The sequence below is a fragment of the Epinephelus moara genome, chromosome 1 (genome assembly GCF_006386435.1).
Source record: "Epinephelus moara isolate mb chromosome 1, YSFRI_EMoa_1.0, whole genome shotgun sequence".
Lineage (NCBI taxonomy): Eukaryota > Metazoa > Chordata > Actinopteri > Perciformes > Serranidae > Epinephelus > Epinephelus moara.
Genome location: NC_065506.1, coordinates 4,623,982 through 4,648,655, shown reverse-complemented (window position 1 = coordinate 4,648,655; position 24,674 = coordinate 4,623,982). Strand labels below are relative to the sequence as shown.

At 39.8% G+C, this 24,674-nt stretch overlaps 1 protein-coding gene across 1 annotated transcript in view; it reads right to left on the bottom strand.

Moving 5' to 3' along the window:
• The window catches only part of LOC126388145 (SH3 and multiple ankyrin repeat domains protein 2-like), a 276,219-nt gene that overhangs the window by 106,424 nt on the left and 145,121 nt on the right, over positions 1-24,674 (bottom strand). Inside the window, exons 11-12 of the mRNA XM_050041059.1 lie at positions 18,621-18,760; positions 12,886-12,999 (exon numbers count right to left, since the gene is read on the bottom strand). Coding sequence (XP_049897016.1) covers positions 12,886-12,999; positions 18,621-18,760 — 254 coding nt within the window. The remainder of the gene's footprint in view (positions 1-12,885; positions 13,000-18,620; positions 18,761-24,674) is intronic.

Sequence of the window (24,674 nt, the reverse complement as noted above, 5' to 3'; positions counted from 1 at the left end):
TGTTGTGTGTTCCAAGAACAAGAACCAAGCAAGGTGAGGCAGCATTCAGTTATTATGCTCCTCACCTGTGGAACAAACTTCCTGTAGATCTGAGGTCTGCTCAAACTGTCAGCTCCTTTAAATCAGGGCTAAAAACACTATTGTTTACTGAAGCGTACTCTTAGATTAAATACTTACCTGCTGTATTCTACTACCCGTACTTTTTAACTACACACTGCAGATTTATGCCTTTTATTATTCTACTTCTTTTCTTATCCTGACTGTTCAATGTATTGAGCCTGTTCTTATTTTATGTTACTGTATTTTATTATTATCACTATCATTCTCAATTTCTATTTCCCTTTTTAATCGACTGTTTTTATTGTTTTAAATTGTGTCTTGTTGCTTTTAATGTCTCTGTAAAGCACTTTGAATTACCTTGTGTTGAATTGTGCTATACAAATAAACTTGCCTTGCCTTGCCTTGCCTTGCCTTGTCTGTCCTGTCAAATAAAGGCTAAAAAATGCCCCAAAAATATCTTTAAAAAAAGTATGTTTTCATAGCTTAAAGGAAGTAGTGTCAAAAAAAGATTTGATTTTATATTAAAAGTATACGTTAATCACACACATGACCTCCAGAGTGAAGATTCTTCCTGTCTCAGCCCGTCTCATCTATTTGTCCTATTCAGCACCATTTCCTCCCCCCTTTCTCTCCCTCTTTTCCTTCCTTCACATGCTCTGTCACACCAGCTGTCACACTTTCACAGAAACTTCATCTCCTCTGATCCGGCTTAGATCTTGTCATCTTTGCAGGAACATTTTTTTTCTCTCCCCTGACTCTATGTCCACAGTGTCAGATTGGAGGAGGGAGGATGTGGCTGGAAGTAGATGGCCGACTGATAAGAGATGAAAAATGAGTTACAGCTTTGTTTTCTGTTGTTGTTCTTTACAGAAATGAAAGGGGAGACAGAAAACAGAGTTGTTATGTGTAAGAAATAAAAGGTTTAGCAAGGCATGGAGAGAGAGAAAGAGGGAGTAGTATATCCACAATATAGTCACACTCCATAGCAACTGCTGTCTGACTGCGACCGGATGGTTTCTATGGTCACAGATCAATATAGATGCTGCATATATGGTGTATGTTTGTGTGAGTGTGTGTGTGCGTGTGTGTGTGTGTGTGTGTGTGTGTATGCGTAGCTGAAGGTGAACATGTATTCATGTATGTGTATGTGAAAATTTGCACACTACACTGCATCAATATTTGTGTCTTTGATCTGTTAGCTGTTTAGAGAGAGAGAGAGAGAGAGAGAGAGAGAGGGAGAGAGAGAGAGAGAGAGAGCAGCAGGGGCTTCTGTCAGGCGTCTGGGCCCCTCTGGGTTCCTCCTCGCTTCCTTCACTCATATCCCACCTTTTGACGCGAGGGAGAGATGTGAGAATGAGATGGAGGAATTGATGCAACACACATTTGCCAAATGGGACATCACTGAGTTCAGCCTCATTCTGTCTGTCACTGGAATTACAATGGATGCCTATGTATTGTTTTGTTGAGACTGTCCTCTAAAATATGACCACATAGGCCATTTGTTAAAGCAGCTTATTACAGCCAATTTTTTATGTTTATTGTTGGGGAACTAGTGGCCGTAGTGATTATGATGGGAGCAAAGGAGGAAGTTAGGTGATGGAGTATAATAAGAAATTTGACGTCCCATCCATGGGTCCTTGTAAGGTTTTATTTGGTCAATAACAGCCTCTGTCGGACAAACCTCCAGAGCAGTTTTTAACCCCTTATTGTCATCATAGACTGTTATAAATGTAAATGAATAATGAATAAATGGTTCCTCTGTTGTCTTAAGGGAAAAACATTATTTTTAAAAAAAAAATGCTTCTTTGTGTTTTTATATAGAGTAAACTTCTACATAGACATTTCTGGCTTTGTTGATTTGTTTTTCACTTATATTCACACATTCAGTGCATTGTTTTACAAGGGCTGGGTATCACTACTGATTTCCTGAATGGATTCAATTTCATTTCACATGGTTTCGATTCGATTCAATTTCAATTTGACTGGGGATATTTCATTTACAATACCAATTTTTGCTAGAATGTAAGATTCTCAGCGAACCAATACCGTAAATTTTACAAGGAATTATTAAGAAATAATAATTTATTCAGGACAGGATTAAAACTGAATAATTTTGGTAGGAGGAGATTTAAACTTCTGTTAAGATACAGTGCTTGATAGATCTTCTGATAGACCCTGCTCTCTCACCAAATCAGCTAAAACCACAATTTCTTTCATGAGAGACTTAAATTTAATTGATGTCTGGAGGCAGATGCATCCACAGGATAGAGACTATTCATTTTATTCGCACCCTCACAACTGTGATACCCGTATAGATAATCTTCTGATTTCTAGTCAGATATTTCACAGAGTGATAGAGATTGAATACCTTCCGAGACTGATTAGTGATCATTCTCCTTTGGTGCTGTCTGTATCCATTCGCGATAAGGTAACTGAAACTTACAGATGGAGGCTTAACCCTACACTTTTAAAACAGCCCGAATTCTGTACTTTCATCAGAGAACAGATCAAACGGGATCACTTCTGACTCATTCCGGCTTTATAGAGGCAACAGACAGGGGGACCTAGCTAGCCCCGCCCTCTTTGAGGCCCTGGTGGAGGCTATTAGAAGCAATCCTAATATATACGGCTTTGAGACTGGCACTGATACACACAAGATTTTGCTTTTTGCGGATGACATTTTATTTTTAAGCAACCTTGAACACTCTCTTTCTTACCTGCAGGAACTACTGGGTACATACAATTCATTTTCTGGGTACAAAGTTAATCTTGACAAAAGTGAAATTTTGCCGCTGTCTGTATTTGATTTCAGTAGAGTTAAGCATAAGTTTCCTTTTAAATGGTCTCCTATGGGTTTTAGATATCTAGGTGTATTTGTTGACAGTAACCTTAAAAATCTCTACAAGCTCAATTTAGTTAGTTTGCTTCAGAAGGTGGGAGAAGATTTGAAAAAATGGATGGACTTGCCTCTTACATTACTTGGTAGAATCAATGTTATAAAGATGAATATCCTGCCTAGATTCCTATATATGTTTCAGTCACTTCCGATTCACGTCCCAATAGCATTCTTTTCCTCCCTTAAAAAATTAATCAGACAGTTTATTTGGCATGGTAAGATGTCAAGAGTCAGCATGAATAAATTAGCTCTGGATTATGAGGATGGAGGTCTGAAACTCCCTAATTTTCAGTTGTACTACTATGCTGCTCAATCCAGATTCTTGGCACAGATGTTTGACATGGGCCCTCCTCCTTCATGGCTCAATATTGAAAGGATAGAGATGAAAGAGGAGACACAAACAAATTTACTGTATGCAATAAAAAAACAATCAAAACTGCAACTGATAATCTTTTAATCATCCATTAAATCCAAGTTTGATATAAACTCTGTGAACTTTTTAACCTAGAAGGGTTTCTTTCTCCTAAAACTCTGTTATAGGGAAATAGATTGCTACCAATGATCCTTCAGAGTGGCAACTTCAGATCTTGGCAGGGGAAAGGTGTTTGCCACCTAGAAAACTGCTATAAAGACGGATTATTTATGTCTCTAGAACAGTTAAAAGAAAAGTACAGTTTAACAAATAAAGATTTCCTTAGTTATCTCCAGTTACGTGACTTTATTAGAGCCAATCAAAAAGGAGATTGGAATTTACCTCCCACGTCTCCAGTTGAGCATCTGTGTCATGCTGGCCAACCATTATTTAGAACTATCTCAAGGGGTGTATACAGCTCTTATGTCGACTTTATCAATACCAGATATGGATAGATCAAGGCTTAAATGGGAGAAGGACCTGGGAATAAGTATTGAGGAGCAGTTATGGAGGAACTTGTGCAGAGATGGGGTCATCTCTACTTTAAACGCTAGGTATAGGCTGATACCATTCAACTTTCTGCATCAGCTGTATATTACCCCACATGAATTACACAAATACAACTCCAATATATCACCTCTTTGTTTTAGATGTGGAACAGCGGAAGAAACAATCCTTCATTCTACCTGGCAGTGTTCTAAACTGCAGGGGTTTTGGCAGGGGGTATGTGAAACTCTATCAAACATCCATGGGGTTACGTTTCCACTGGAACCTGAAATTTGTTTACTAGAGAATTTACTAGCTCCAATCTGGAGGCAAATTATGCTAAGAAACTTACAGAAATCCTTTTGACAATTGCTAAGAAATGTATTGCAATAAACTGGAAATCAGACGCCCCTCTTCCACTTAAAATGTGGCTTTGTGAAATCAATAGCTGTGTGCCCCTAGAGAAAATAACTTATTGGATGCAGAAAAGAAGTAAGAGTTTTTACAAAATATGGCAACCATTTTTAATTTATATGGAAAATCTCCCAGCACACCAGGTTGACTAATTTCCCTGTATTGGAGCTTGACTTGGCATGATTTACGAGCAGTGATACCCCCCTTTGTCTCTCTCTGTATCTCGGATTATTGCATAATGTATTTTATTTATTCATTTGTTCTTATTATAATTATTATTTTCCACTTTCTATTGTCCTGTCATTGTACATTGTGTCCATTTCATTTTTACTTTGCCACCTTGTGGATATTGACTTTTTTCTTGATTTGATTTTGTCTTGTCAGTTGGTAACTGTAACTGTGTTCCTGAAAAAAAAAAAAAAAAAAACCTGAATAATTTTATAACTAAATGTTATTTCTAGAGCAGCCGCAGTAATATTTAAACAGTAAAGTCACAATATAAACTCAAATCTGACTGGAAACAAAACTAAAATGTAAAGAAAATAAATCATACTCCTGACATCACAACACTGAGTGGAGTTTAGAAATAATAAAGAACACAGACAGTCAGTATCAGTCCTGTCCTCTCTGCTCTTCCCTCTGCTGCTGAGGAGATTCACTGCCTGCAGGTCACATTACCATCGGTATGTTTTAAAATATGTGGCAAACTAAACTAGACTGTTGTTGGATCAGCTTGTTAGTAACAATTTGCTATTAGCTGGAAAACGCTCTGTGCTTGTTTAAAACACAATATCAGTGGTGGTGGATGGAGACTTTGGACAGAGCGGATAAAATATTACTTTTCTACATGTTTACCTGTTGGTAAACATATGTATTGATAAAGTATTGACATTTTATTCGTGGAGGTTTTATTGCATTCACAGTAACAAACGTAGTTGTCATCAGCTCAAGTTATCTTCACTTTTCTGTCTCCAACGCGGCATCTCTACTCTGTTTGTGTGTGTGTGTGTGTGTGTGTGTGTGTGTGTGTGTGTGTGCGCGTAAAAGTGGCACAGAAGCCCTGACGGACAGACAGCAGGAGGAGAGGCTGCTGCAGCATGATGATTAATGACACCAAAACATAAAAACAGTAAGCTAACATTTACAGATAAAAGAGCTGGTAGCATCGGAGCTTCTCAATTCTATTGTACTTAAAATGTTAGTGCTGCGGTCTGTTTACTAATTAAAGCTTAAAGCTTCACACATCCATGTAAAAAGCGTATATTATAAGATTGATCTTGATCTTTATTTTATGAATTGAATCAGATGAATTGATTATGTTAACCCAGCCCTTTGTTTTACTACTTTATTGTTTGGATAGGCATTTTCGGTAAATTTAGGTGAATTTATGTGATATGCTGTTGTACAGGAAGCTGTATTACAATCTTTTATCAGTTGTAGAATGTCTTATCTCTGTTTTTCAGTTGATTTTACTTATTTTCATCACACTTATTCTACTTCTTTAATTTTGGACATGCAAGTGGGATGGTAATGTGAGCTGTCATTCCATCTGTAATATCTCAACACCTACTGGATGGATTTCCATGATATTTGGTAACCACATTCCCCCTTCAGGATTAACTGTAATAATTATTCTTTGACATTTCATCTTGTCCCATCATCAGGTCAACATTTGAATGTGTCCAACACTTTGGCTTATAACCAAATACCTGAATTTCCATCGGCCTTAACTGTACTTTGTGTTTATCGATAATTAGCAGATGTTAGCTTGCTAAAATGCTAATCTAAGATGGTGCACATGCTAAACATAAGCATTTTTGACTGATTACATGTTAGCATACTGACATTAGCACTGAGCTCAAGAGTTTAATTTTGAATTACATGATTTCTCATGGTTACCATCTGTAGTCTTGAAATGGTTTAATCTTGCATTGAAGATTGCAAAAGCACCACAGCTGGATCACCAAGCAGGCCCCAGATGCCCACATGAAATATAATGTTGTCATGTGTAATCTGCAGTCTGTAGTTGATGGGTAAATGGAGGTGATGGGGTACACACACAGAACACAGAGAGCAGGAAGAACAGTTGGTCAAGTGTCAAAAACCCCACAGCAGGTTCATCCCGCCCTGAGGCACCTATTTATGTTGTTTTGAAAGGTGCTGTATAAATAATTTTGACTAGGCCTATATTTTTCCATTTGACCTATTACATTTTCTTAAAGGTTCAAAGTTACACATGATTAAGGGCGGGCTGTTATTAGTGACAGGCTGTGTGCCGATAGTGTCCTCGGCTTCTCGGTCAGATCCACCCCTTGCTCCTCCACAGCTCCACCCTTTCACCCAAATATGGTCATTACTGGCTTCAAAAATCAAGATGGTGATGGCTGGAATGCCAAACTCAAGGTTTCAAAATGGGAGTCCATAAACCAATGGGTGACATCACGTTTGCTATGCTCATTATTTTTACAGGCTGGTGGAAACCTGATATATGGCTGTGTATGGACACTCTGCTAAACTGCAGGCAAACTCTTACGGGGATAGTCAGTGGTGTCTATATAATATGAATTCCTGGACATTAAATGTTCTTCTGTAATTTTCTGTAGTGGTCCCAGCAATATTTGTTCTTTTCTATTTGTTCTGTACTGAAGTAGCATATCACAAAACATGGTCAAGCTACATTTGAGTTGAGGACTGTAAGCGTCTTCATTTTGAAAGAGACGACCAATGGGGAACTCACTTAGTTATTAGGGCTGGCCCTGCTTTGCTGCGGTTGAGCCACACATATAAAACGTCCAAATAATTAGATAGTGGGTCAGTTTTAATTTCGTTGATGAAAACTTTGACAAAAAAAAATTGTCTATGTACTTTTTTCATTACCAAAATGAAATAATGACAAGCTAAAAAAAAGTCAGAGTTTACAATAACCCTGGGTATAAAACCTAGTTGTTTCAGATTAGTTGTATGGGTTGTCAAAGTTTTTGAGACCATAAATAGAGAGATGTTGAGCTTTTCAAATGATGATTAGTAAGAGTGTGTTTGTAAATCACCACTTAAACCTGTCAAACACTACTGGAAAAATGACAGCTTGTAAGTGTGTGTTATTTGTAGTTGTCAAAAAAAAATGTCTAAATGAAGTTTTTATACAACCTGTCACCTTGATTCTGATTTCTGACACATGAATTATCCTCACCGGATTAGTTAAAAAAAATAAAATAAATAAAGAAAACATGACTAAAAGTCAACTAAAACTATGAAGGCCGACTAAAACTAATAAGCATTTTTGTCTCAAGACTAAGATCTAATCTAAAACAACTGTCAAAATTAACACTGTAGCAGGCCAGGACAAAAGAAAAGGAAGGTCTCCGAACAATCAAATATCTGCTGAGCATCCATCAGTAGTGTCAGAAGAAAACGTCAGTGATGTTTTCTTGACTTATGTCAACTAACATTTTCTTGCAGTTGCTAGCTGCCTTGGAAAACTCAAAATGAAATGTATGTCACCACCTGGTGTTTTCAAAAACACCAGGTGGTGACAAAGACTTAGGAAATAGTTTCTGTGTGCAAAACCTTACAGCAAACATGATTTCAGTTGATGATATTCATGTTTTTACAGTTAACTGCCCATGACTCTTTTCAAAGGTAAAGTTTGACACATCTCTGTTTGCAGGTGTTGGGGAGTAACACTGGTGTCAGAGGGAGCTGTGTGAAGTCGGAGCACTCTTTTACTGTAACAAAAGAATGAGCATCCATGAGTCAGTCATTGTCAGGTGGCCCAAATCTTAGTTTGTGTGTAGGGACTGACAGACGCTATTGTTCCTCAGTAATTCATGGATAATTTCAAGCCATCATGTTTTGAAACACTGGGGGATTTTGATTGATCTTGCCTTTCAGTTTCTCTTATACATTACAATATAAAGTGGACACTACTACACCTACTTAACCACAGAGCTGTGTGTGTGTGTGTGTGTGTGTGTGTGTGTGTGTGTGTGTGTGTGTGTTGCCCATACATAGCTCCTCAAGTGCTCTCAAGGGTCCAAATCTGAACCTTAACAAAGCACGTCGAAGCGGGGCTTAATCCTGCTGCATCACATCTATTGAATTTGAGGGATTAGAAGCTAAAGGTGTTTAAGTTAAATCAGAATGTGTGTGAGTGTTCGTATGTCTTTGTGGGGGCTGATGGTACAATAGAAGATAACTATTGTTTTGATCATGTTAACCTTGCATTTAAATATTGAATGTTTCAGACTGTGGGGAGAGAATAGAGTATGTGCTTTCTCACCTCCAGCTCACCCACAAGCACCTCGATTTTTGTGTCAGTAATTTTTAATAATATCTTCTAATATTGTAAATATATACATTACCAAGTACAACTTACGTTTTTAACTTAGCTTTTGTGTGTAAAATCACTGCAGTGCACTTCATCACCTGCACATTTGGATTGTATATGTAAGAAAAGCCTAGAAATAAATCCAGTGACAGCTCTTGCACAATTATTAAAATGCATATCCTTATTATGAGTCCTAATCACAATGCAGGCGAAGATCGCAATAAAAACATAATTAAAAAAAAAAAAGTGTTCACCTATCAAACTTTCATTTTCAAATGATATCTCATAGTCGGGGATATCACTGATTGTCACAGTCATCTTGTGAGAAGCAAGTAGTCTAAAAGCTGTTAACATATAATACTGCAGTGACATTGGGCCTCATTCACAAACAGTGCATAAGCACAAATCTGTGCTTAAACTGTGCGTACGATCGTTTGACGCACAAATCCGGGATTCATCAATATTTTCTTACCCGAATTTGTTCTTACTCTGCGAACAAATTTAGAACTGCCTCAGACCATGCGTACGCACAAATGAGGAAGGCCGAACTGACTTAGAAAATGCAAACATACCTTTTAAGTACATGCAGAGTCTATAAAACCACATTCATGAAAAAGAGATTTAATTAACATTTTTTAAAATAATTAATTTACTAATATATTGGCCAAATGGATTAAATTACCATGAAATTGACACACGTTCACCCTCATCATTGTGACAATTAAAATATTAACAATAACATGAACAGAAAAACTATCACTCCATCAGCGTGCAGATGATCTGTAATGCCGACTGCCATATCCTTAAGGCTGTGGCCCGCTGGCCAGGAGGCACCCACGACTCATTTATTTTGCAAAACAGTACAGTGGGAATGCGTTTGGAGGCAGGGGCTGTGAGAAGTGGATGGCTTGTTGGTGAGCATCTTTTGTTCTAGTCTTTTATTTCAATTGTTTTAAGTTAGTATTTTCAGTAAGTCTCTATTCCGTTAATGTTAAAATGTTATATTGTTTGGGTGACCGGGCATATGGCCTTAAAACATGGCTGATGACACCATACGCAAACCCTGAAACCCCTCAAGAGGTGCGCTATAATAACATACATGCCCACACACGCGCCGTAGAGCGCACTTTTGGCGTGCTTAAGGGCCGTTGGATGTGTTTGGATCAGATACGGCCGGTGGCAAACTACTTTATACCCCTGAGAAGGTGTGCAAGATCATCCTGGCATGCTGTGTCCTCCACAATCTTACAATGACCCATGGCATTCCTGTAAGACCCGGCGCCATCGCTTCTAACAAACTGTGAAATTTACTACTTCTCTCCTCGCGTAACCGCTTCCTTCATTCATGAATCAACTCTAGGCAAGCGGTTTCCTTATATGGAGAAATGGGGGCGTGGTAGTATGCTGATTGCAGATCGCGGACACGCGCCTGTCAATTTAGAATGGTTCTGATTTACTAACATACGCACGGTGGTGAGAACAAAATTGGCCGGTACGCACGTGTCATGAATCCGACGGTGATTTTGCGCAAGTACTTATTTTTTGCGGAGAGTAAGAACATTTCTGCGCAGATATTAGTGAATGAGGCCCACTGTTGCTGTGATTCACCGTAAGGACCCATTCATTAGCAGCCTCATTTTAATGCATCAATTCATGAGGTATTTTGCATTATCCATTTATGGTTGACTGTGGCCGTGTAGAGGGCGGGATATGAGGCTGATCCATGTGCAGACAATTCCAAGCTGATTTTGCACTGACAAAAAAAACTGCGCACTGGCAATTATATATCAGAATATTTTTGCTGCGTGCCATTTTTGGCTTTTGCTCACACACCCTCTTTTAGTATAGATCCTATGCACTGTTTTATAAATGAGAACCCTCGTCTAAAAAGGTAAAAGAGATGAAACTTGTGTTTTGTTTGTTAGGTAATTGAGCAGGATCTTATCCATGTTTTGACTTTCACCTTTGGAAACTTTTTTTGTCTCCAACTTCCAAACTACACTGAGCATAAGAATGATAAGCAACACTTGTCACACCACTGACTCAGTGCTGGTCATGGCAATGACATACATTGAAGAGAAGATCAGCACACAATAAGCTCCTGTTTTTTTACATGGTCATTTCTTTATATTAATTATTTAAAGAAATCCTTAAATATGCCCAGCATTAGGTGATGAGACATATAATGTTAAATAAAAAAATAAATAATGACAGACAGATGGAAAGATAGAATAAAGCATTATCCCTTATTAATAGTTTAAGGAACGACGACAGAGACAGAAAAACACAAATTCTTTAACTTGAAACTGCTTTAGTGTTTTCACCAGTTTAAGTCATGCTTGTTTTGGAGAGGAAGAATCCTCTGTGGATATTTCAGCTTTCAGTAAAAACTCATGAAATATGAACACTGAAGAAATTCTGACTGCTTTTCGCTGACTGCAGTCTGCAATTCTCACTGCTAGATTTCACCAAATCCCCCTAAATCTTACACACTGTTCCTTTAAGTATGTAGTAGCTGGAAGGAATTGCCAGGCTTAGCACAAAGACTGGAGAGATTGGTTAGAGTTAGGGTAAGAATACCAGGGTTAGCCCATCAGAGGGTTAGGGTTAGGGGAGAGAGAGAGAGAGAGAGAGAGAGAGAGAGAGAGAGAGAGAGAGAGAGAGAGAGAGAGAAAGAGAGAGTGTGTGTGTGTGTGTGTGTGTGTGTGTGTGTGTGTGTGTGTGTGTGTGTGTTAGGGCTCTTGATCATCCCAGATAAAAAAACCTGCATGCAGTACGTCTGTTTAGCATATCTGTTGGTTGCCTGGCAACCCTTATGATGATGACAACACAGTGGAAAGTCATTGTTCCCTGTGTTTGTCACCAGGAAATAGTTACAGCACATAATTCCTTGTAAAATTACAGAATGGTGTTTGTGCATTGATTAAAGAAACAAACCACAAGCTTTTGTTTTGCTTTAGAGGTGTTGTTATGCATATTCTTGAACTTCAGACAGGGTCAGGCTATCTGGTTCCCCGTGCTTTTAGTCTGTATGTTAAGGTCAGCTAATTCCCCCCTGACTCCAGATCCATACTTAGCACACAGACATCAATCTTTTGGTGAGAAAACAATTTCCCAAAATGTCTACCTATTTCTTTAAAGATGAAATCTGAGGTATAGACAGCTTGACGATGCATAGAAGGTGGATGGGTGCTTCAATGATAAATAAATGTTGTACTTTGACTCAGACTAAGTTCAAACTAGTTTTCCTCCATCCATCCGGCGAATGTTAATTTTTTTGGCAAATAGTGTATTTCCCAATGTCCTGTAATTTCCACAATCAGCCATGACTGTTCAGCTCCATACAGGCCATTCACTGCCCGTTTAATTGCAGCACACACACATGCGTGGCCTGTGGTCTTGGTCTTGGCCGAGGCTGCCTTTGAATGGGTCTTTGCAAGCCACCATACTGTGCTCCCATTTTCTGACAGGCTTCCTTTGCAGGCAAACCTGGGGGCAATTTGGAAGTGTCACAGTGTGAGAAGAGCTCCCTGTGCCAGTGGCCTTGGGTTAGGCTTTAAAATAAGCCACCAAGAAGAAGGCAAACAGCGAGTGAGAGAAGAACAAGTTGCTCCCCATCTGCCTCCATCATGGCTGACACACTCCGAAGAGCAGGGAAGACTAGGAGAGCGGGTGGGTGTGGGAAGTTGACTCCAGCGACACTGTGCTTTGTGATAATGTCAATAATTAAACAGTGTCAGAGAACAGAATACCAGAGGATGACAAAGATCATGGGACATGGAAAAGAGTAGGACAGACAGAAGGAAGACAGACAGACATTTCAAAAACCTGCTGCCTCTCAGACTGTAGACATACTGACAGAGCTCACAGCAAGCTGCACAGAGACACTGGCAACAGCAAGAGAGATTGCAAGGACAAGGAAAAATATGATGTTTATGGGGAGCGGAGCATGGCGTGATATGTTCATTAGCTTGCACCCAGAGGACATCAGAGCACAGCTGAGTTAGCAGGGCAATGTAGCGCTTAGCGTTGTGCACCACAGCCTGGGGAGACTGAAAGAGACTGGAGACAAGCAGACAGAGAAGCAGAGACACATGTAGCTCATGCACTGGAGAAAAAGAGGTCACTTGCAATCGCACTGCCTCAGGAACCTTCAACATGTAGCCTTAGCTTCTGTTCTTTGTTTGCCTCTCTCTCTCCACAACACTGGGTAATGGCAAACAGCACGTGTCCTACATAAGTCAATGTCCTACCTCTAACCGCTATGCAACCCCAAGTGATTAGACTTACAGCTCCTCTCCTCGGTGGCCTTGGCCGGGATCTCCTCCACACAGTCGGCTGGAAACCAGCCCACCTGGCCGCGGGCACTGCCCTCCCAGAAACCCCCCTCTCCAATGCTCAGAACTGGACCGAGGGGAGAGAGAGTCGGGCAAAGGGGGAGTTGGGAAAGTGGTAAGGAGAAAGTGAAAAATGACACCAGTTTCAGAGTACTAAATGAAAAGACAGAATAATGTGTCCTCAGAGATCATTTGAAGTGCTTTATCTAAAGGCTACATTTGAATAAAAATTAACACAACATTAAGGCAAAGGTTACTGCAAATACAAACTCTCCTACACTATATCAAAACTAAGCCCAAAATACCAACAGCGGTAAGTAAAGGGTGTTAGAAAGGATTGCTGTTAGGTGATATATATATTGATATATTGAAATACAAGAATATGACAACATCCATCATGAGGCTGATAAATGGGATGTATTTTAAACTTGTTTGTTAGAGGTTGCAATTAAATGTCATCCATTAACAGTGTGAACTGCTGGAGCATGGAGCAGCTGATGCCTGCAAATGTTGACAAGCTGACAGTATTACTAAAATGTTCTTCTTGAGAAATCCAAAATCAGTTTGTGTGAAAGATATTTAGTTTTTGTGTTTAAGTAAGATTCTTGGTGGTCTTTAGTCTTAATAAGGGCGCTAGTTTAAATGTATTGTTCCCCTTCCATTCAGGTTTATGGACATAAAGATCTGCTCAAAGACTGGTTGGTTTTTTGATAAAGATATTGTTTACATTTCCCACTTAAACCCAAGAAAAGATATTTTTAAATATAAGAATGATGACACCTGAAAATATAGTTTGTATGCCTAAGAAGTGATAATTAAAAAAAACTGTGACAGTATGTTCCATTCCAATTTTGTTAGTCAATTTTGTTTGTCAGGTTTTTGAAGAGGAGTTATATGGGGTACTTATCCATAGACAGCATATTTCAGATGTCAGTGAGCATGCTCCCAGTTTGGAGAAGCAGGCTAGGTTCAACAAAGAAGCTAAGTAACGTACTACTGTGGAGGGGTCAGCAACAAAATGTTTTTTAGTCACCTAAAAAAAAAAATCAACTTCCATTTAAATATATGCTAGATTAAAAGCATTTCTAGTGCTTTACCTTTAGAATAGAATAGAACAGACTTTATTGTCATTGTACAGGGTACAACGAAATCATGGGTGCTCAGTCCACACAGTGCAAAAGAAGACAATAAAAACATAAACACCTACTGGTATAAAAAACAATAAATAGAACAGACACAGTTGTGCAGTGTCAGGCAGTGATTTCCGACTGAAAAATGAAGCTGTTAAATCGCTCTCTTCAAAGCCAGACTCCATTAAGAAAAACAATGATTTAACATTGCTGAACACAGGAGCTGATGGTCCTAAACTGGCTTGGTCATTTTTATTTATTTTTTTTGTGTGTGTTACTGTGTGATTTTGCCATTTTAAAGTGTTAGTTTGGATTCAGTGCTGAAGTCACACAAAAACACAAACTAACTTATGATCAAGGCAGCAGTAGACCAGCAGCTGCTGTGTTCAGCAAGCTAAAATTACTGTTTCTGTCAATGGAGCCTGGTTGGTTTGATGAGAGCATAGATGTGGAAATGAAACTGTTAACGACGTCTCTGTTGGAATGGGCTGTCTGCCGGCAAGGTGAAGCCCTAATAATGCTATAAATATAGCATACCTTCATGCTGATATTATATTTTTTAGGAGGGACTCATTTTAGGTGGTTAAAATACATTTTGTTGCTGCCTTCATCAACAGCAACAGATTGCTGAGCCTCTGTGCCAGCCTGCTTTTAAAAAAACTGGGGGTGTGCTGACTGACATCTACTGTATTTAATACACTGACTATGGCCTCGTGGCCCATTGTTGAAAAACGCGCGCTAAAGTGCCCTCTTGGGAGCCAAAACGCGCGCTAAAGTGCCCTCCTGGGAGCCAAAACGCACGCTAAAGTGCCCTCCTGGGAGCCAAAACGCACGCCAAAGTGCCCTCCTGGGAGCCAAAACGCGCTCAAGTGCCCTCTTGGTAGCCAAAATGGCCTCCTGGGAGCCAAAACGCTTGCTAAAGTGCCCTCCTGGCAGCCAAAGCGCCCTCCTGGGAGCCAAAACGCGCGCTAAAGTGTCCTCTTGGGAGCCAAAATGCCCTCCTGGGAGCCAAAACGCATGCTAAAGTGCCCTCCTGGGAGCCAAAACGCGCACTAAAGTGCCCTCTTGGGAGCCAAAATGCCCTCCTGGGAGCCAAAACGCTCGCTAAAGTGCCCTCTTGGCAGCCAAAGCGCCCTCCTGGGAGCCAAAACGCGCGCTAAAGTGCCCTTTTTGGAGCCAAAAAACATACTAAACTGCCCTCTTGGCTGGTTAAAACATGATAAACTGCCCTCTTGGGTGGTTAAAACGCATGCTAAAGTGCCCTCCTGGTTGGCAAAACACACTAAACTGCCTTCTTGGGTGGAAAAAACACACTAAACTGCCTTCTTGGCTGGTTAAATCATGATAAACTGCCCTCTTGGGTGGAAAAAACATTACTGTTGCAATGACTTTTTTGATCTATATTGAGCCAGAACTATATCTCACAGAACCAGTTTGGATTATCTGGTGCTAATATGGTGTTAAAATGCACTAGAGTACAGGAAATGGCACCTACTTACTTTAAAATTGTCTGGGGGAGGCCCCCCAGACCCCCCAACGGATTTATTTCTTTCATACATCCATGTCTCTGTGTGTTCTTCACAGTCCAGCGTTGAATGTACACAGTTCTCGTGGATGCTGATCCTAACTACAAACTAACTTGAGTAGTCTGTCTAGTTAGTCTGTTTTAAGGCTATATAATGTGTCATTTGTATAACATATAATCATGTCTAAAGTGCCCTCGAAACCACGCAGAACTTAGTGCCCTCTTCAGTGGTGAGAACGTGCTGTATGTGCCCTTTTTTTTCTTTTCGCCCCTGCCCTTCAAAAAGTCTGTGCATGCCACTGCATATGACCCCACTTCGAAAAACCTGAACCATCCCTTTAACTCTTTAATATCTTTTGTCCCCTTCTCCCCCTTATGTAGCTATAAGGTTGGAAAAAATCATGTAATTCCATACAGTCTAACAGCATCATATCAACTTTATATCTTCTTTGTTTCAGCTCTTCATTTAAGATCCTGAATGATGTTTACACTGCTTGAAATATTTAATCCATAATTTTACAGCTTCATCATTCCATTAAATGGAGATATTGTCTTTAATTTATACCACCTCCCAAAATTCAACCGAGCATATGATTACATTTCAATAAGCTGTGGCTGATAGTACATCATAACCTACAAACAGTAGGTACTAGCTATTTGTTATACTAAAAATAAGCTGTACTGTATGTGACAGCAGCAATTAAAATTAATTGAGCTCACTATTAGTCTCAATAATTATCTCAGACAAAATCATTCCTGGTGAGCATTAAAAATAAACTGCTGGCACTAAAGTCAAGAGCATAATTTTTTTATTTACACATTAAGGAAGACAGAATATTGATGTTTCTGGCATGAGGCATGTCCTCCCTGATTTCTCAGTGAATCATGCATTTTATGCCCATTCATCAAACCCAGCACAGACCAGCATGCTCTTAATGTCTGCAGATGAGGAGGATGTTATTCCTCTGCATCTGTATTTAGACCCTGTAGAGCCTTAGGAGTCATTTTCATCAGATATGGTAATTTCCTATTTGATTTCCAGTTGTCTCATTTTCAGACACAATTATAAAATGAAGGCAGAGATGAATCAGTGATTTGCTTTTTGATTTTGGTATTCATCATTCATCCTCCAAGTGGGGGAAATTCTGTTCTTAAGGTACTTTACTTGAATATTTCAATGTGCTGCTACTTAACTCCTTTTCTCCAATACATTTTGTGGGCAAATATTGAACTTTTTTACTGCCCTTCATTTATTTGACAGTTTTATTACAACTTACTTTGCAGATTCTGATATTAATATGAAATAAAATCAACAAATAAAACATTAACTAGAACTCCAGATAAAGCAATCCAGCAGTATATAAATACAGTTATCCCATCTTTACATATTACTGCATCAGTAATCATAATCTAATAGATTGATATATTGTTCTGAAATGGTCCACTCTGTTATGAGGACTTTTGATACTTTAATTTTATTTTAATGATAATACTTTTACTTAAAGGCAAAACCTTAGTATTTTTAACATGTACCCTACAATGTTTTTGAGTCTAAGTGACTAATGGGAGCAACGATATCTGAAACTGGTCCAGTATTGAGTGAAAGTTTAGCTTCAGCTGGCAGCTGTGAAACAGCTTTGCAATGTAACCTCAGCATGTTTGCACCATCAGTTTATGTCCACTAGAAGTGCTTGGTTTTGCCACTGACAGGCTCAGATTTAATATTCAGTTTCTAGAAATAGTATGGAAAGGATCCCTACAGAGACAGAGACCTTTCTGTAAAAGAGTAAGATCATTTTGTTTAATCAGGGACAGCCCAAAAATCACTATTGCCAAACTTACCAGACTCCATTTAAATAAACAAGAATTTCATCATCATAGAACACCCTTCATTGAAAGTCGACCAAAACAAAATAAAAGTCACAACAACCATCTTGGTTTCTTCTTTCCACTGTTTCAACCATCACCAACTCTAGTTTGGTTGAAATAAACCCTTAATTTACCCAGTTAGAAGTATAAATATCCTGGCCCTATACACGCTAAAATAAACGTTTATTTAAATGTAGTCTGGTGGGTTTGGCAACTGTGATTTCAGGGCTGTCCCTGGTTAAACAAAAAGGATCTTAGTGTTTAACAAAAAGGCCTGTCTGCAGGGATCCTTTCCATAATCTTGTCAGACATTAAATTCAATCTGAGCCTGTTAGCACTGTGGACATATATTGACAGGCGAACATGCCCAGAGCAGTTGTGTAATGGTAGGTGACGAGGAGGGTGTACCTCTAGGTCAATGAGTAGGTTACAGAGGAGGGTTTTACACTGCAGTTTGCAACACACACCCCTTGTCTGTGTACGGCTGGCTCTGCATTGTAATAGATACGCTGTACACAAAACAACTCACCAACATTTTAAAGGCTAGGGTAGAGATGCATGCCCACAAGAGAAGCTCACATTTCTGGTCTGAAGGAGAAACATACCTGCTTTTAAACATTATGAAAGACTTCGATATCAACAATTTTTTGGATATGCCCAAATATCACAACACCGACCTTTTCAAGAAGGTGGTTGACTGAATGGAAGAGGGAGGCTGTGTTGGCAATGTCCAATAAGTCCACCAGTGGTAGGAAAAAAATCTTATTTTGATGTAAAGAAGCAAAATGACAAGCGGCTCCAGTCATTCTGAGCTGTTAATCAGAGTATGCAGGGCTACATGTAAACAGGAGTATAAGTGGGCTATTCATTTTCATTGGCCATGTAAATAGCTCAATAGGAATATTGTCTTTTTTAAGAAATAAGGGCAAAAACTGGACGCTGTGAGGGTCCAAAGGACAGAGGGATGTCGTATGCTGTAAAGCCCTGTGAGGCAAATTGTGATTCGTGATATTGGGCTTTATAAATAAAATTGATTGATTGATTGACAATTTTGTGCATGTAAACATAGTCACTGACTTTACTGGCAGTCTAGGATGGGGCTCTAATATGGACCCCCTTAGTGGCGAAAAAACAAGTAAACCATCACAATAAACCCATTCTCACCTTTGACCCTGTCGCTCTTGTAGAGGTTGATCTCTCCCTCTGCTTGGGCGGTGTAAGGACGAACCACCACAAAATTTCTCCCAGGAACTGCGCTGTACAGCTTCCTTCTGGTGCCTACTGCCTCGCCATGACTGCTAGGACTGAAGGAAAGGAAAAAAATCACACACTGGTAAGGACACAAGGTTAAAGCACAATTAGAAAATCTAATTTACATTTAGTGGGGACAATAACAGAGACAACTAATTCAATAGATCCTGTAGGAAAGAACAATTTAGTGAAGCTTATGAAGTCCCAGTTTGACGTGTTGTTAAGCAATTTTCTGCCACGCCTGCCTTATTATTTAAAGTGGCAATAAAATAAATTTAACCAAAACATTGTAGATGAAATTATGCACAGGTCACCGAGAAATTTCCATTTGATTTCAGGGTGTTGTCAAAAAAAAAAAAGGTATCTTGATGAGTAATTCAATATTGCAAAGAATCTGTAGGACAGAAGAAAATATATGTACCATGTAGTCATGCAGTCATGCAGTGTGGAAGAACTGTTTTATATAACTTCAGAGCTACTTAAGGAGACTGACTGAAGGCCGAAGGTCAACGCTTTAATCTACGTAAAGTTGAAGAAAAATACTTTGACAATCTAAAAAAAAAAGAAAAGAAAAAAGAAATTAACAATATGAGCTTCCTAAAAATTACCACTGAAACACACGAACACACACACACACTGCAGCCTCTTACACACAGCTAAACTGGATTTATGCGAATGGATACATGGACACACACACACACACACACACACACACACACACACACACACACACACACACACACACACACACACACTTAAACCAATTATGCAGAGGAGATATTCAGAGGCCAGCAGGCACGTGTTTTGCTGGAGTAAGTGGGGCAGAATATAGGCAGACTGTGACCCACAGAGCTGCAGTGGCTTCTGGGTAAGAGACAAGACATTCTAAAGACCGTACAGAGAGCTACATGGGACCAGCAGTAGAAAAGGAGAATATCAAAAAGCCACAAAAACATAGAAGGATCATATATGAACACTCCGGTCCTCCAGAGACAATTTGATTTTGTGCTGGTTGTTTAATATGAATCGAATGATGCAGGTTGCATTTATATGTTTGTATGTAAAATCTAAAATACATGAATATAAAAATCTGCATTAAAACAAAAGTGATCTCCAACACTCCCTCGTCCATCCACAGCACTGAGATGTGACCACAGAGAGGATAACTGTGGTGCTGGATAATGTCTGACATGATAATGTAGCGCCACTTAGTGGTCAACTTCCAAAACATCACTTTCCACAACAGATGGATTGATGGATCAGGGAAGTGTGCAGTTTTTAGTCTCACCAAACATGATGGAAAAATGTGATTTCACAGTGAGGGAGTCCTTTTTTCTTTTTTGTCTTTCTTTTTTTTTAACCAACAGTTAGTTTACAATTGGGTTTGATTAAAAACCAGCAAGTTGTTGAACTTTTAGTGTACATAAGTAAATATGAGCCCGAACTGTTATCTGATTTATAAACATCAGGACTGAAAAGACGATCAGACTTGACTATCTAGAGGAAGTAAATGTTGTAACAAGGTTTCTGAACCCCTGCAAGGATCATTGCACAGTAAAATGGATACAGTTAAACAAGCACCCCTCACCAGCGGGACCAACTTTCTTGTTTTACAGCAAGACAGTCACTAAAATACGTTTTTGAAAACATCTGAGGAGAGGATGGAGTCCTAAGATGTTTTCAAAAACATGTTTTAATGACAAGTATCCAACATGGCAGCCAGGTCACAAACTTTCTCATTTTACAACTAAACAGTACAAGTAAAAACATCTGAGGTGAGAACCAGGCAATGCAGTAACAGAATCGTGATTCATTTTTGATCAGCACTGCCTAGTTTGACAGTTTGGCCACAGTTCCTGCCATTGGAGGCAGTAGAGAGAGGAGGAGAGACATAATTTTTCTGTCTCATGTATAGTAACAGTTTTAGCAAATATGACACAAAGCTATTTTCATAAAAGTTACCAACTGTGTCTTTAGTATCAGCATAAATCAACTGATATTTAAAAGGGTTTTAACAATAAAAAGAAGAGAGAAATGTTAGACTTGTACTTTGCTTTGTGATCAATAACCAAAAAATACCAAAGTACACTGCTTTGCAAAAAGCTTTTAATAAATGGGTTTAGCGCCCACATATCTCAACTCTCTTGGTGCTTGTAAAAGTCAAGAGAGGATCTTTAAATGGTTCAGTTTCTTTGAGGCTACATTATCAAATCAATGTCAAAGATCCTTTGAATTCTACTAAGAATTTCCTTCAAAGAATTTCCAAGGATGTATACGTGTGTATCCTCAGCGGGCATGAAGACCTCACAAATCTTTTTGCATGATTTGAAGTTGCATGAGTTGAAGACGGGATCTCTTCAATGACACACACCTGGGCATTTGCTAGCCTGTTTCAATGTGTGTTCACCGAATGCTAGGAAGGAACCTTGCCTAGCCCCAGTAGGACCCAACTTGAGAGGACCTGAAGCATCCTTGACTTTGAGAAGCACCAACAGACTTCACCAGGGCAGTTCTTGTTTTTGGTCTTATGATATGTCCTTGGATCCAAACAATTGTTGTGTTTGTGAAGTAGCAATCCTCAGCCAATCTGACTTTTGCTCGCTTTATAGAGCTTTATGTTCTTCGTTGGGTGTGTTGCACAGCCAAACAATTTGAGTAATGTAAAGAGACAGAGTGGAGAAGAGTTAGAGACAAAACCGCAGCGAAGGAAAAACTAGGAGATTAAAGAGAAAGAAGTAAATGGAGTGCAGGAGCAAGGGATTGAGAGAGAGAGAGGGGAAGGAAATGGTTTTTTCAAGTAAGTGGGTCACCTTGTCCTGTAGACTGCGCTCCTCCTCAAACCTTCACAGGCCTTTGGAGAGCTAACCCCATTCAATACCTAGTGAGACTACTCGCACATTTTCCACAGGAAAGCCATGGACAAAACTGCAATTGTGCAATCTGAGCAACTAGAAATACTCTTTATACCACTGAGAGGCCAAATACTGTATTATTCACACACAGCAATCTAAAAAGCTCTGACAGTTGTCAGTTTGATGGCTGACCTGTTTGATGGCTGACATCTTGTGTTAAACAACTGCAGAGTACAATCCTGGTCAACCTTTTTTCTTTGTGAATGCCTGTTCATATTATGATTATCATAAGTGCAAGCTGAGTGTATGCTTCATATGACGTTTTCCACCCCTGATCTCATGTCTTCAGTTTTTATCACTGTTTTGAGTTATTTCCTTTTAGTATGCAGAGGTTTAGAGGTTCTGCATCTGTTTTACAGCATTGGTATTGCGTCTCCTGTTTCACAATCCAGAAAGGTGACTGTTTTGACTTAAAGGGGCAAAAAGCAAAATCGTTTCACCACTAGGTTTGCTGTTGTGCACTGCCTGTAGACCAAAACAAAGTGTGTCATGAGCCACACCTCTCTCTACCTCTGCTCTCCACCCCCATCTCACTCACCTTGTCTGTGCAGCCGAGGACCGCAGCATCTCCACGGACTATTACATCCAGACGGTCCCAGTGTTTCTTCCGCAGGCTCCACTTCACTCAGCTGCCCGATATACCCGCTGCTTCTTCCCACATTAACCTGAATAACAAACCAGGGCTCGGTGCTCCGGTTGGATCTAAACGGAGAGCCGGGGCTAACATTAGCTGGGGAGCTAGCGGAGGCTAACTGGCTGTGTTAGCAGCTGAGTGAAGTGGAGCCTGAGGAGGAAGCACCGGTTAGCCCCGGTTTCACTACAGGCAGATTCACTCGCCACAGGGGCGAGGAAATAAAACCTAAACAGCCAACTAAGTTTGGCTTAGTTTAGCAGTTAGCGATGTCTTTCACTCACTCTCAGTCTCTGCTATGTTTAGCTATTTTCCTGCTTTCCTGTTAGCGTTACCACTAGTCGGCTGCCACGCTAACGTCCCTACTCTTCTCCGTGAGCCTGTGAGCCTGGCGGGCTCACGGAGAAGAGTAGGGACGTTAGCGTTAGCTCCACGAGTTACCACTAGAGCTACTACGACTACTGGAGTAACTTACAGCTATGGAGCGCTTCTACCAGCTCTTCTAGTCACTGAGCCTCGCCTCCATCTCAGCAAATATATTACATTTATTACAGGTACCATCATCATTGAAGTAGGCAGGGGAATAGGTAAACACAGCCCACCAGGCTGCCCGCCGGGCTACATTTTACAATGCTAATTGCAAATGTTAGCTGGGCTGCCAGGCTACTCACCTAACACAACCATAACGCCTGACTTATTGCTGGGACAGAGCCGCTAATAACTCAAGCTCCGGACATTAACCCATGCTACGATTGTAACATTAAATTAAATTGAATCGACATAGCGACATGTGCCTAACGTTACTGTAACACTAATTAAAACAGACATTTGACTTTATGTTGTACCTGTCCAGGAGAAGAAGAGCTAGCTCCAAGTCAGATTGAAGCCCCTTTAGCTCTCGCAGTGCTCTCCATCTTGGAAATGCAAGGCCAATGTTAATCCGAGTTCTGTCCCTTTTCTTATCCGACAACTTCTTCGCCAACAACCGTTGTTTCTTGAGAGGTAATGTCAGATCCTGGTTGTCTTCAGGTGAACGTTTCATTCCGCTCTCTGCCATTTCGCTTCGAAAATACGTACTGCCATTGCTCACTGGCTGTAGCCTTTTATAGGGAGGGAGGGCCAAGGGCTCTGAGGGGGGGGGGATTCGCATGAACGTACATGAACGCGCAGCCGGACCGGCTTGTAAACAAGGGGCTGGAGATCAACACAGAGAGAGGGTGTGTGAAGTCATGCTATACTCCAGATGAAATTACACCTCTAGTTCTTCACATAACAATTTTTTAATTCCTTCAATCTAGAAATGATGAATTTCGCTTATTGCTCCTTTAACAACTGACCAAAAACATTAAAGTAAAAACATTAAAGAAAAATGGGCCCTATATAGGACTGTCCACAGGTTCCATATTGGCCCCATGCCAATTGAAAACAGTACAAAGACATGCACTTTCCAGTGTTAAATGGAGTGGGTGCTGAACCAGAGAAACGTCTGGCAAAGTAGTAAACAAATAAGTCCGCTCACCAAGCAGCTCTGTTTAGAAGCATCTTAATGCAGAATGACATTTTGGGCCCCTCAAAACGTCACATTTAACGAAGCATTTCACAATAGAGCCCCAAAAAGACAATCTATTTTTGCAGCTGCTGACATTATATAACCCTCATGTATCTGCTCTACTCCTGCTACTTTGCTTTATATTGACATGACCATGTATAAATAGTTCCATTTACATAGACTGACCATAACTTTTCACAAAAACATACAGTAGGTTTTAGCTTCAGATGCTAAAGACCTTTGTTGTTCTATATCTTGTATTGTAAAAGAATATTTACAAGCACAGTCCAGCAAAACAATGGTCAAAATTACAGAAGCAGAGACCAAGATGTCCTGGATCGTACATAATGCAACTCACTGACATCTTTTCATTTATCCCTCTGCCTGTTCAAAGCATCCTGTAAAATTCACCTATCTAGTGTGAAATTAGGTGAATTTTACAGGGTTTTACCCAAAGTAAAATGAAAGCTGTTCTTGTTTTATCTTTAGTACATGTACATGCATGGTCTCCTTTGAAAAGTAATACTCTGAAGTTTTTCCCCAACAGTCAGAATCACTGTGAGTGCATTCGTCATTGAATTATAGAGGTTTCAACACACTGAAATAAAATGCAAATAGATACTGCAGATAATTAGAACTGGGACCTATTCACTGGAAAACACAATAGAAGCCTTACAGTCCATATTCTAAGTAGTTAACAGAAAATAAACAATTTACACGTTATTCTAAGATTTTGTAAAGGTGCTTTTCAAAAAAGAGGGTGCAACAATGTACGAATAGCTGGCTACTGATTGGCTGTAAGGCCACAGGAAGTGGAGAAAGCACTTCCTTCAACCCAGGCCCTCGCTGCCCATTGAAGTGAAGACTGTCAGTAT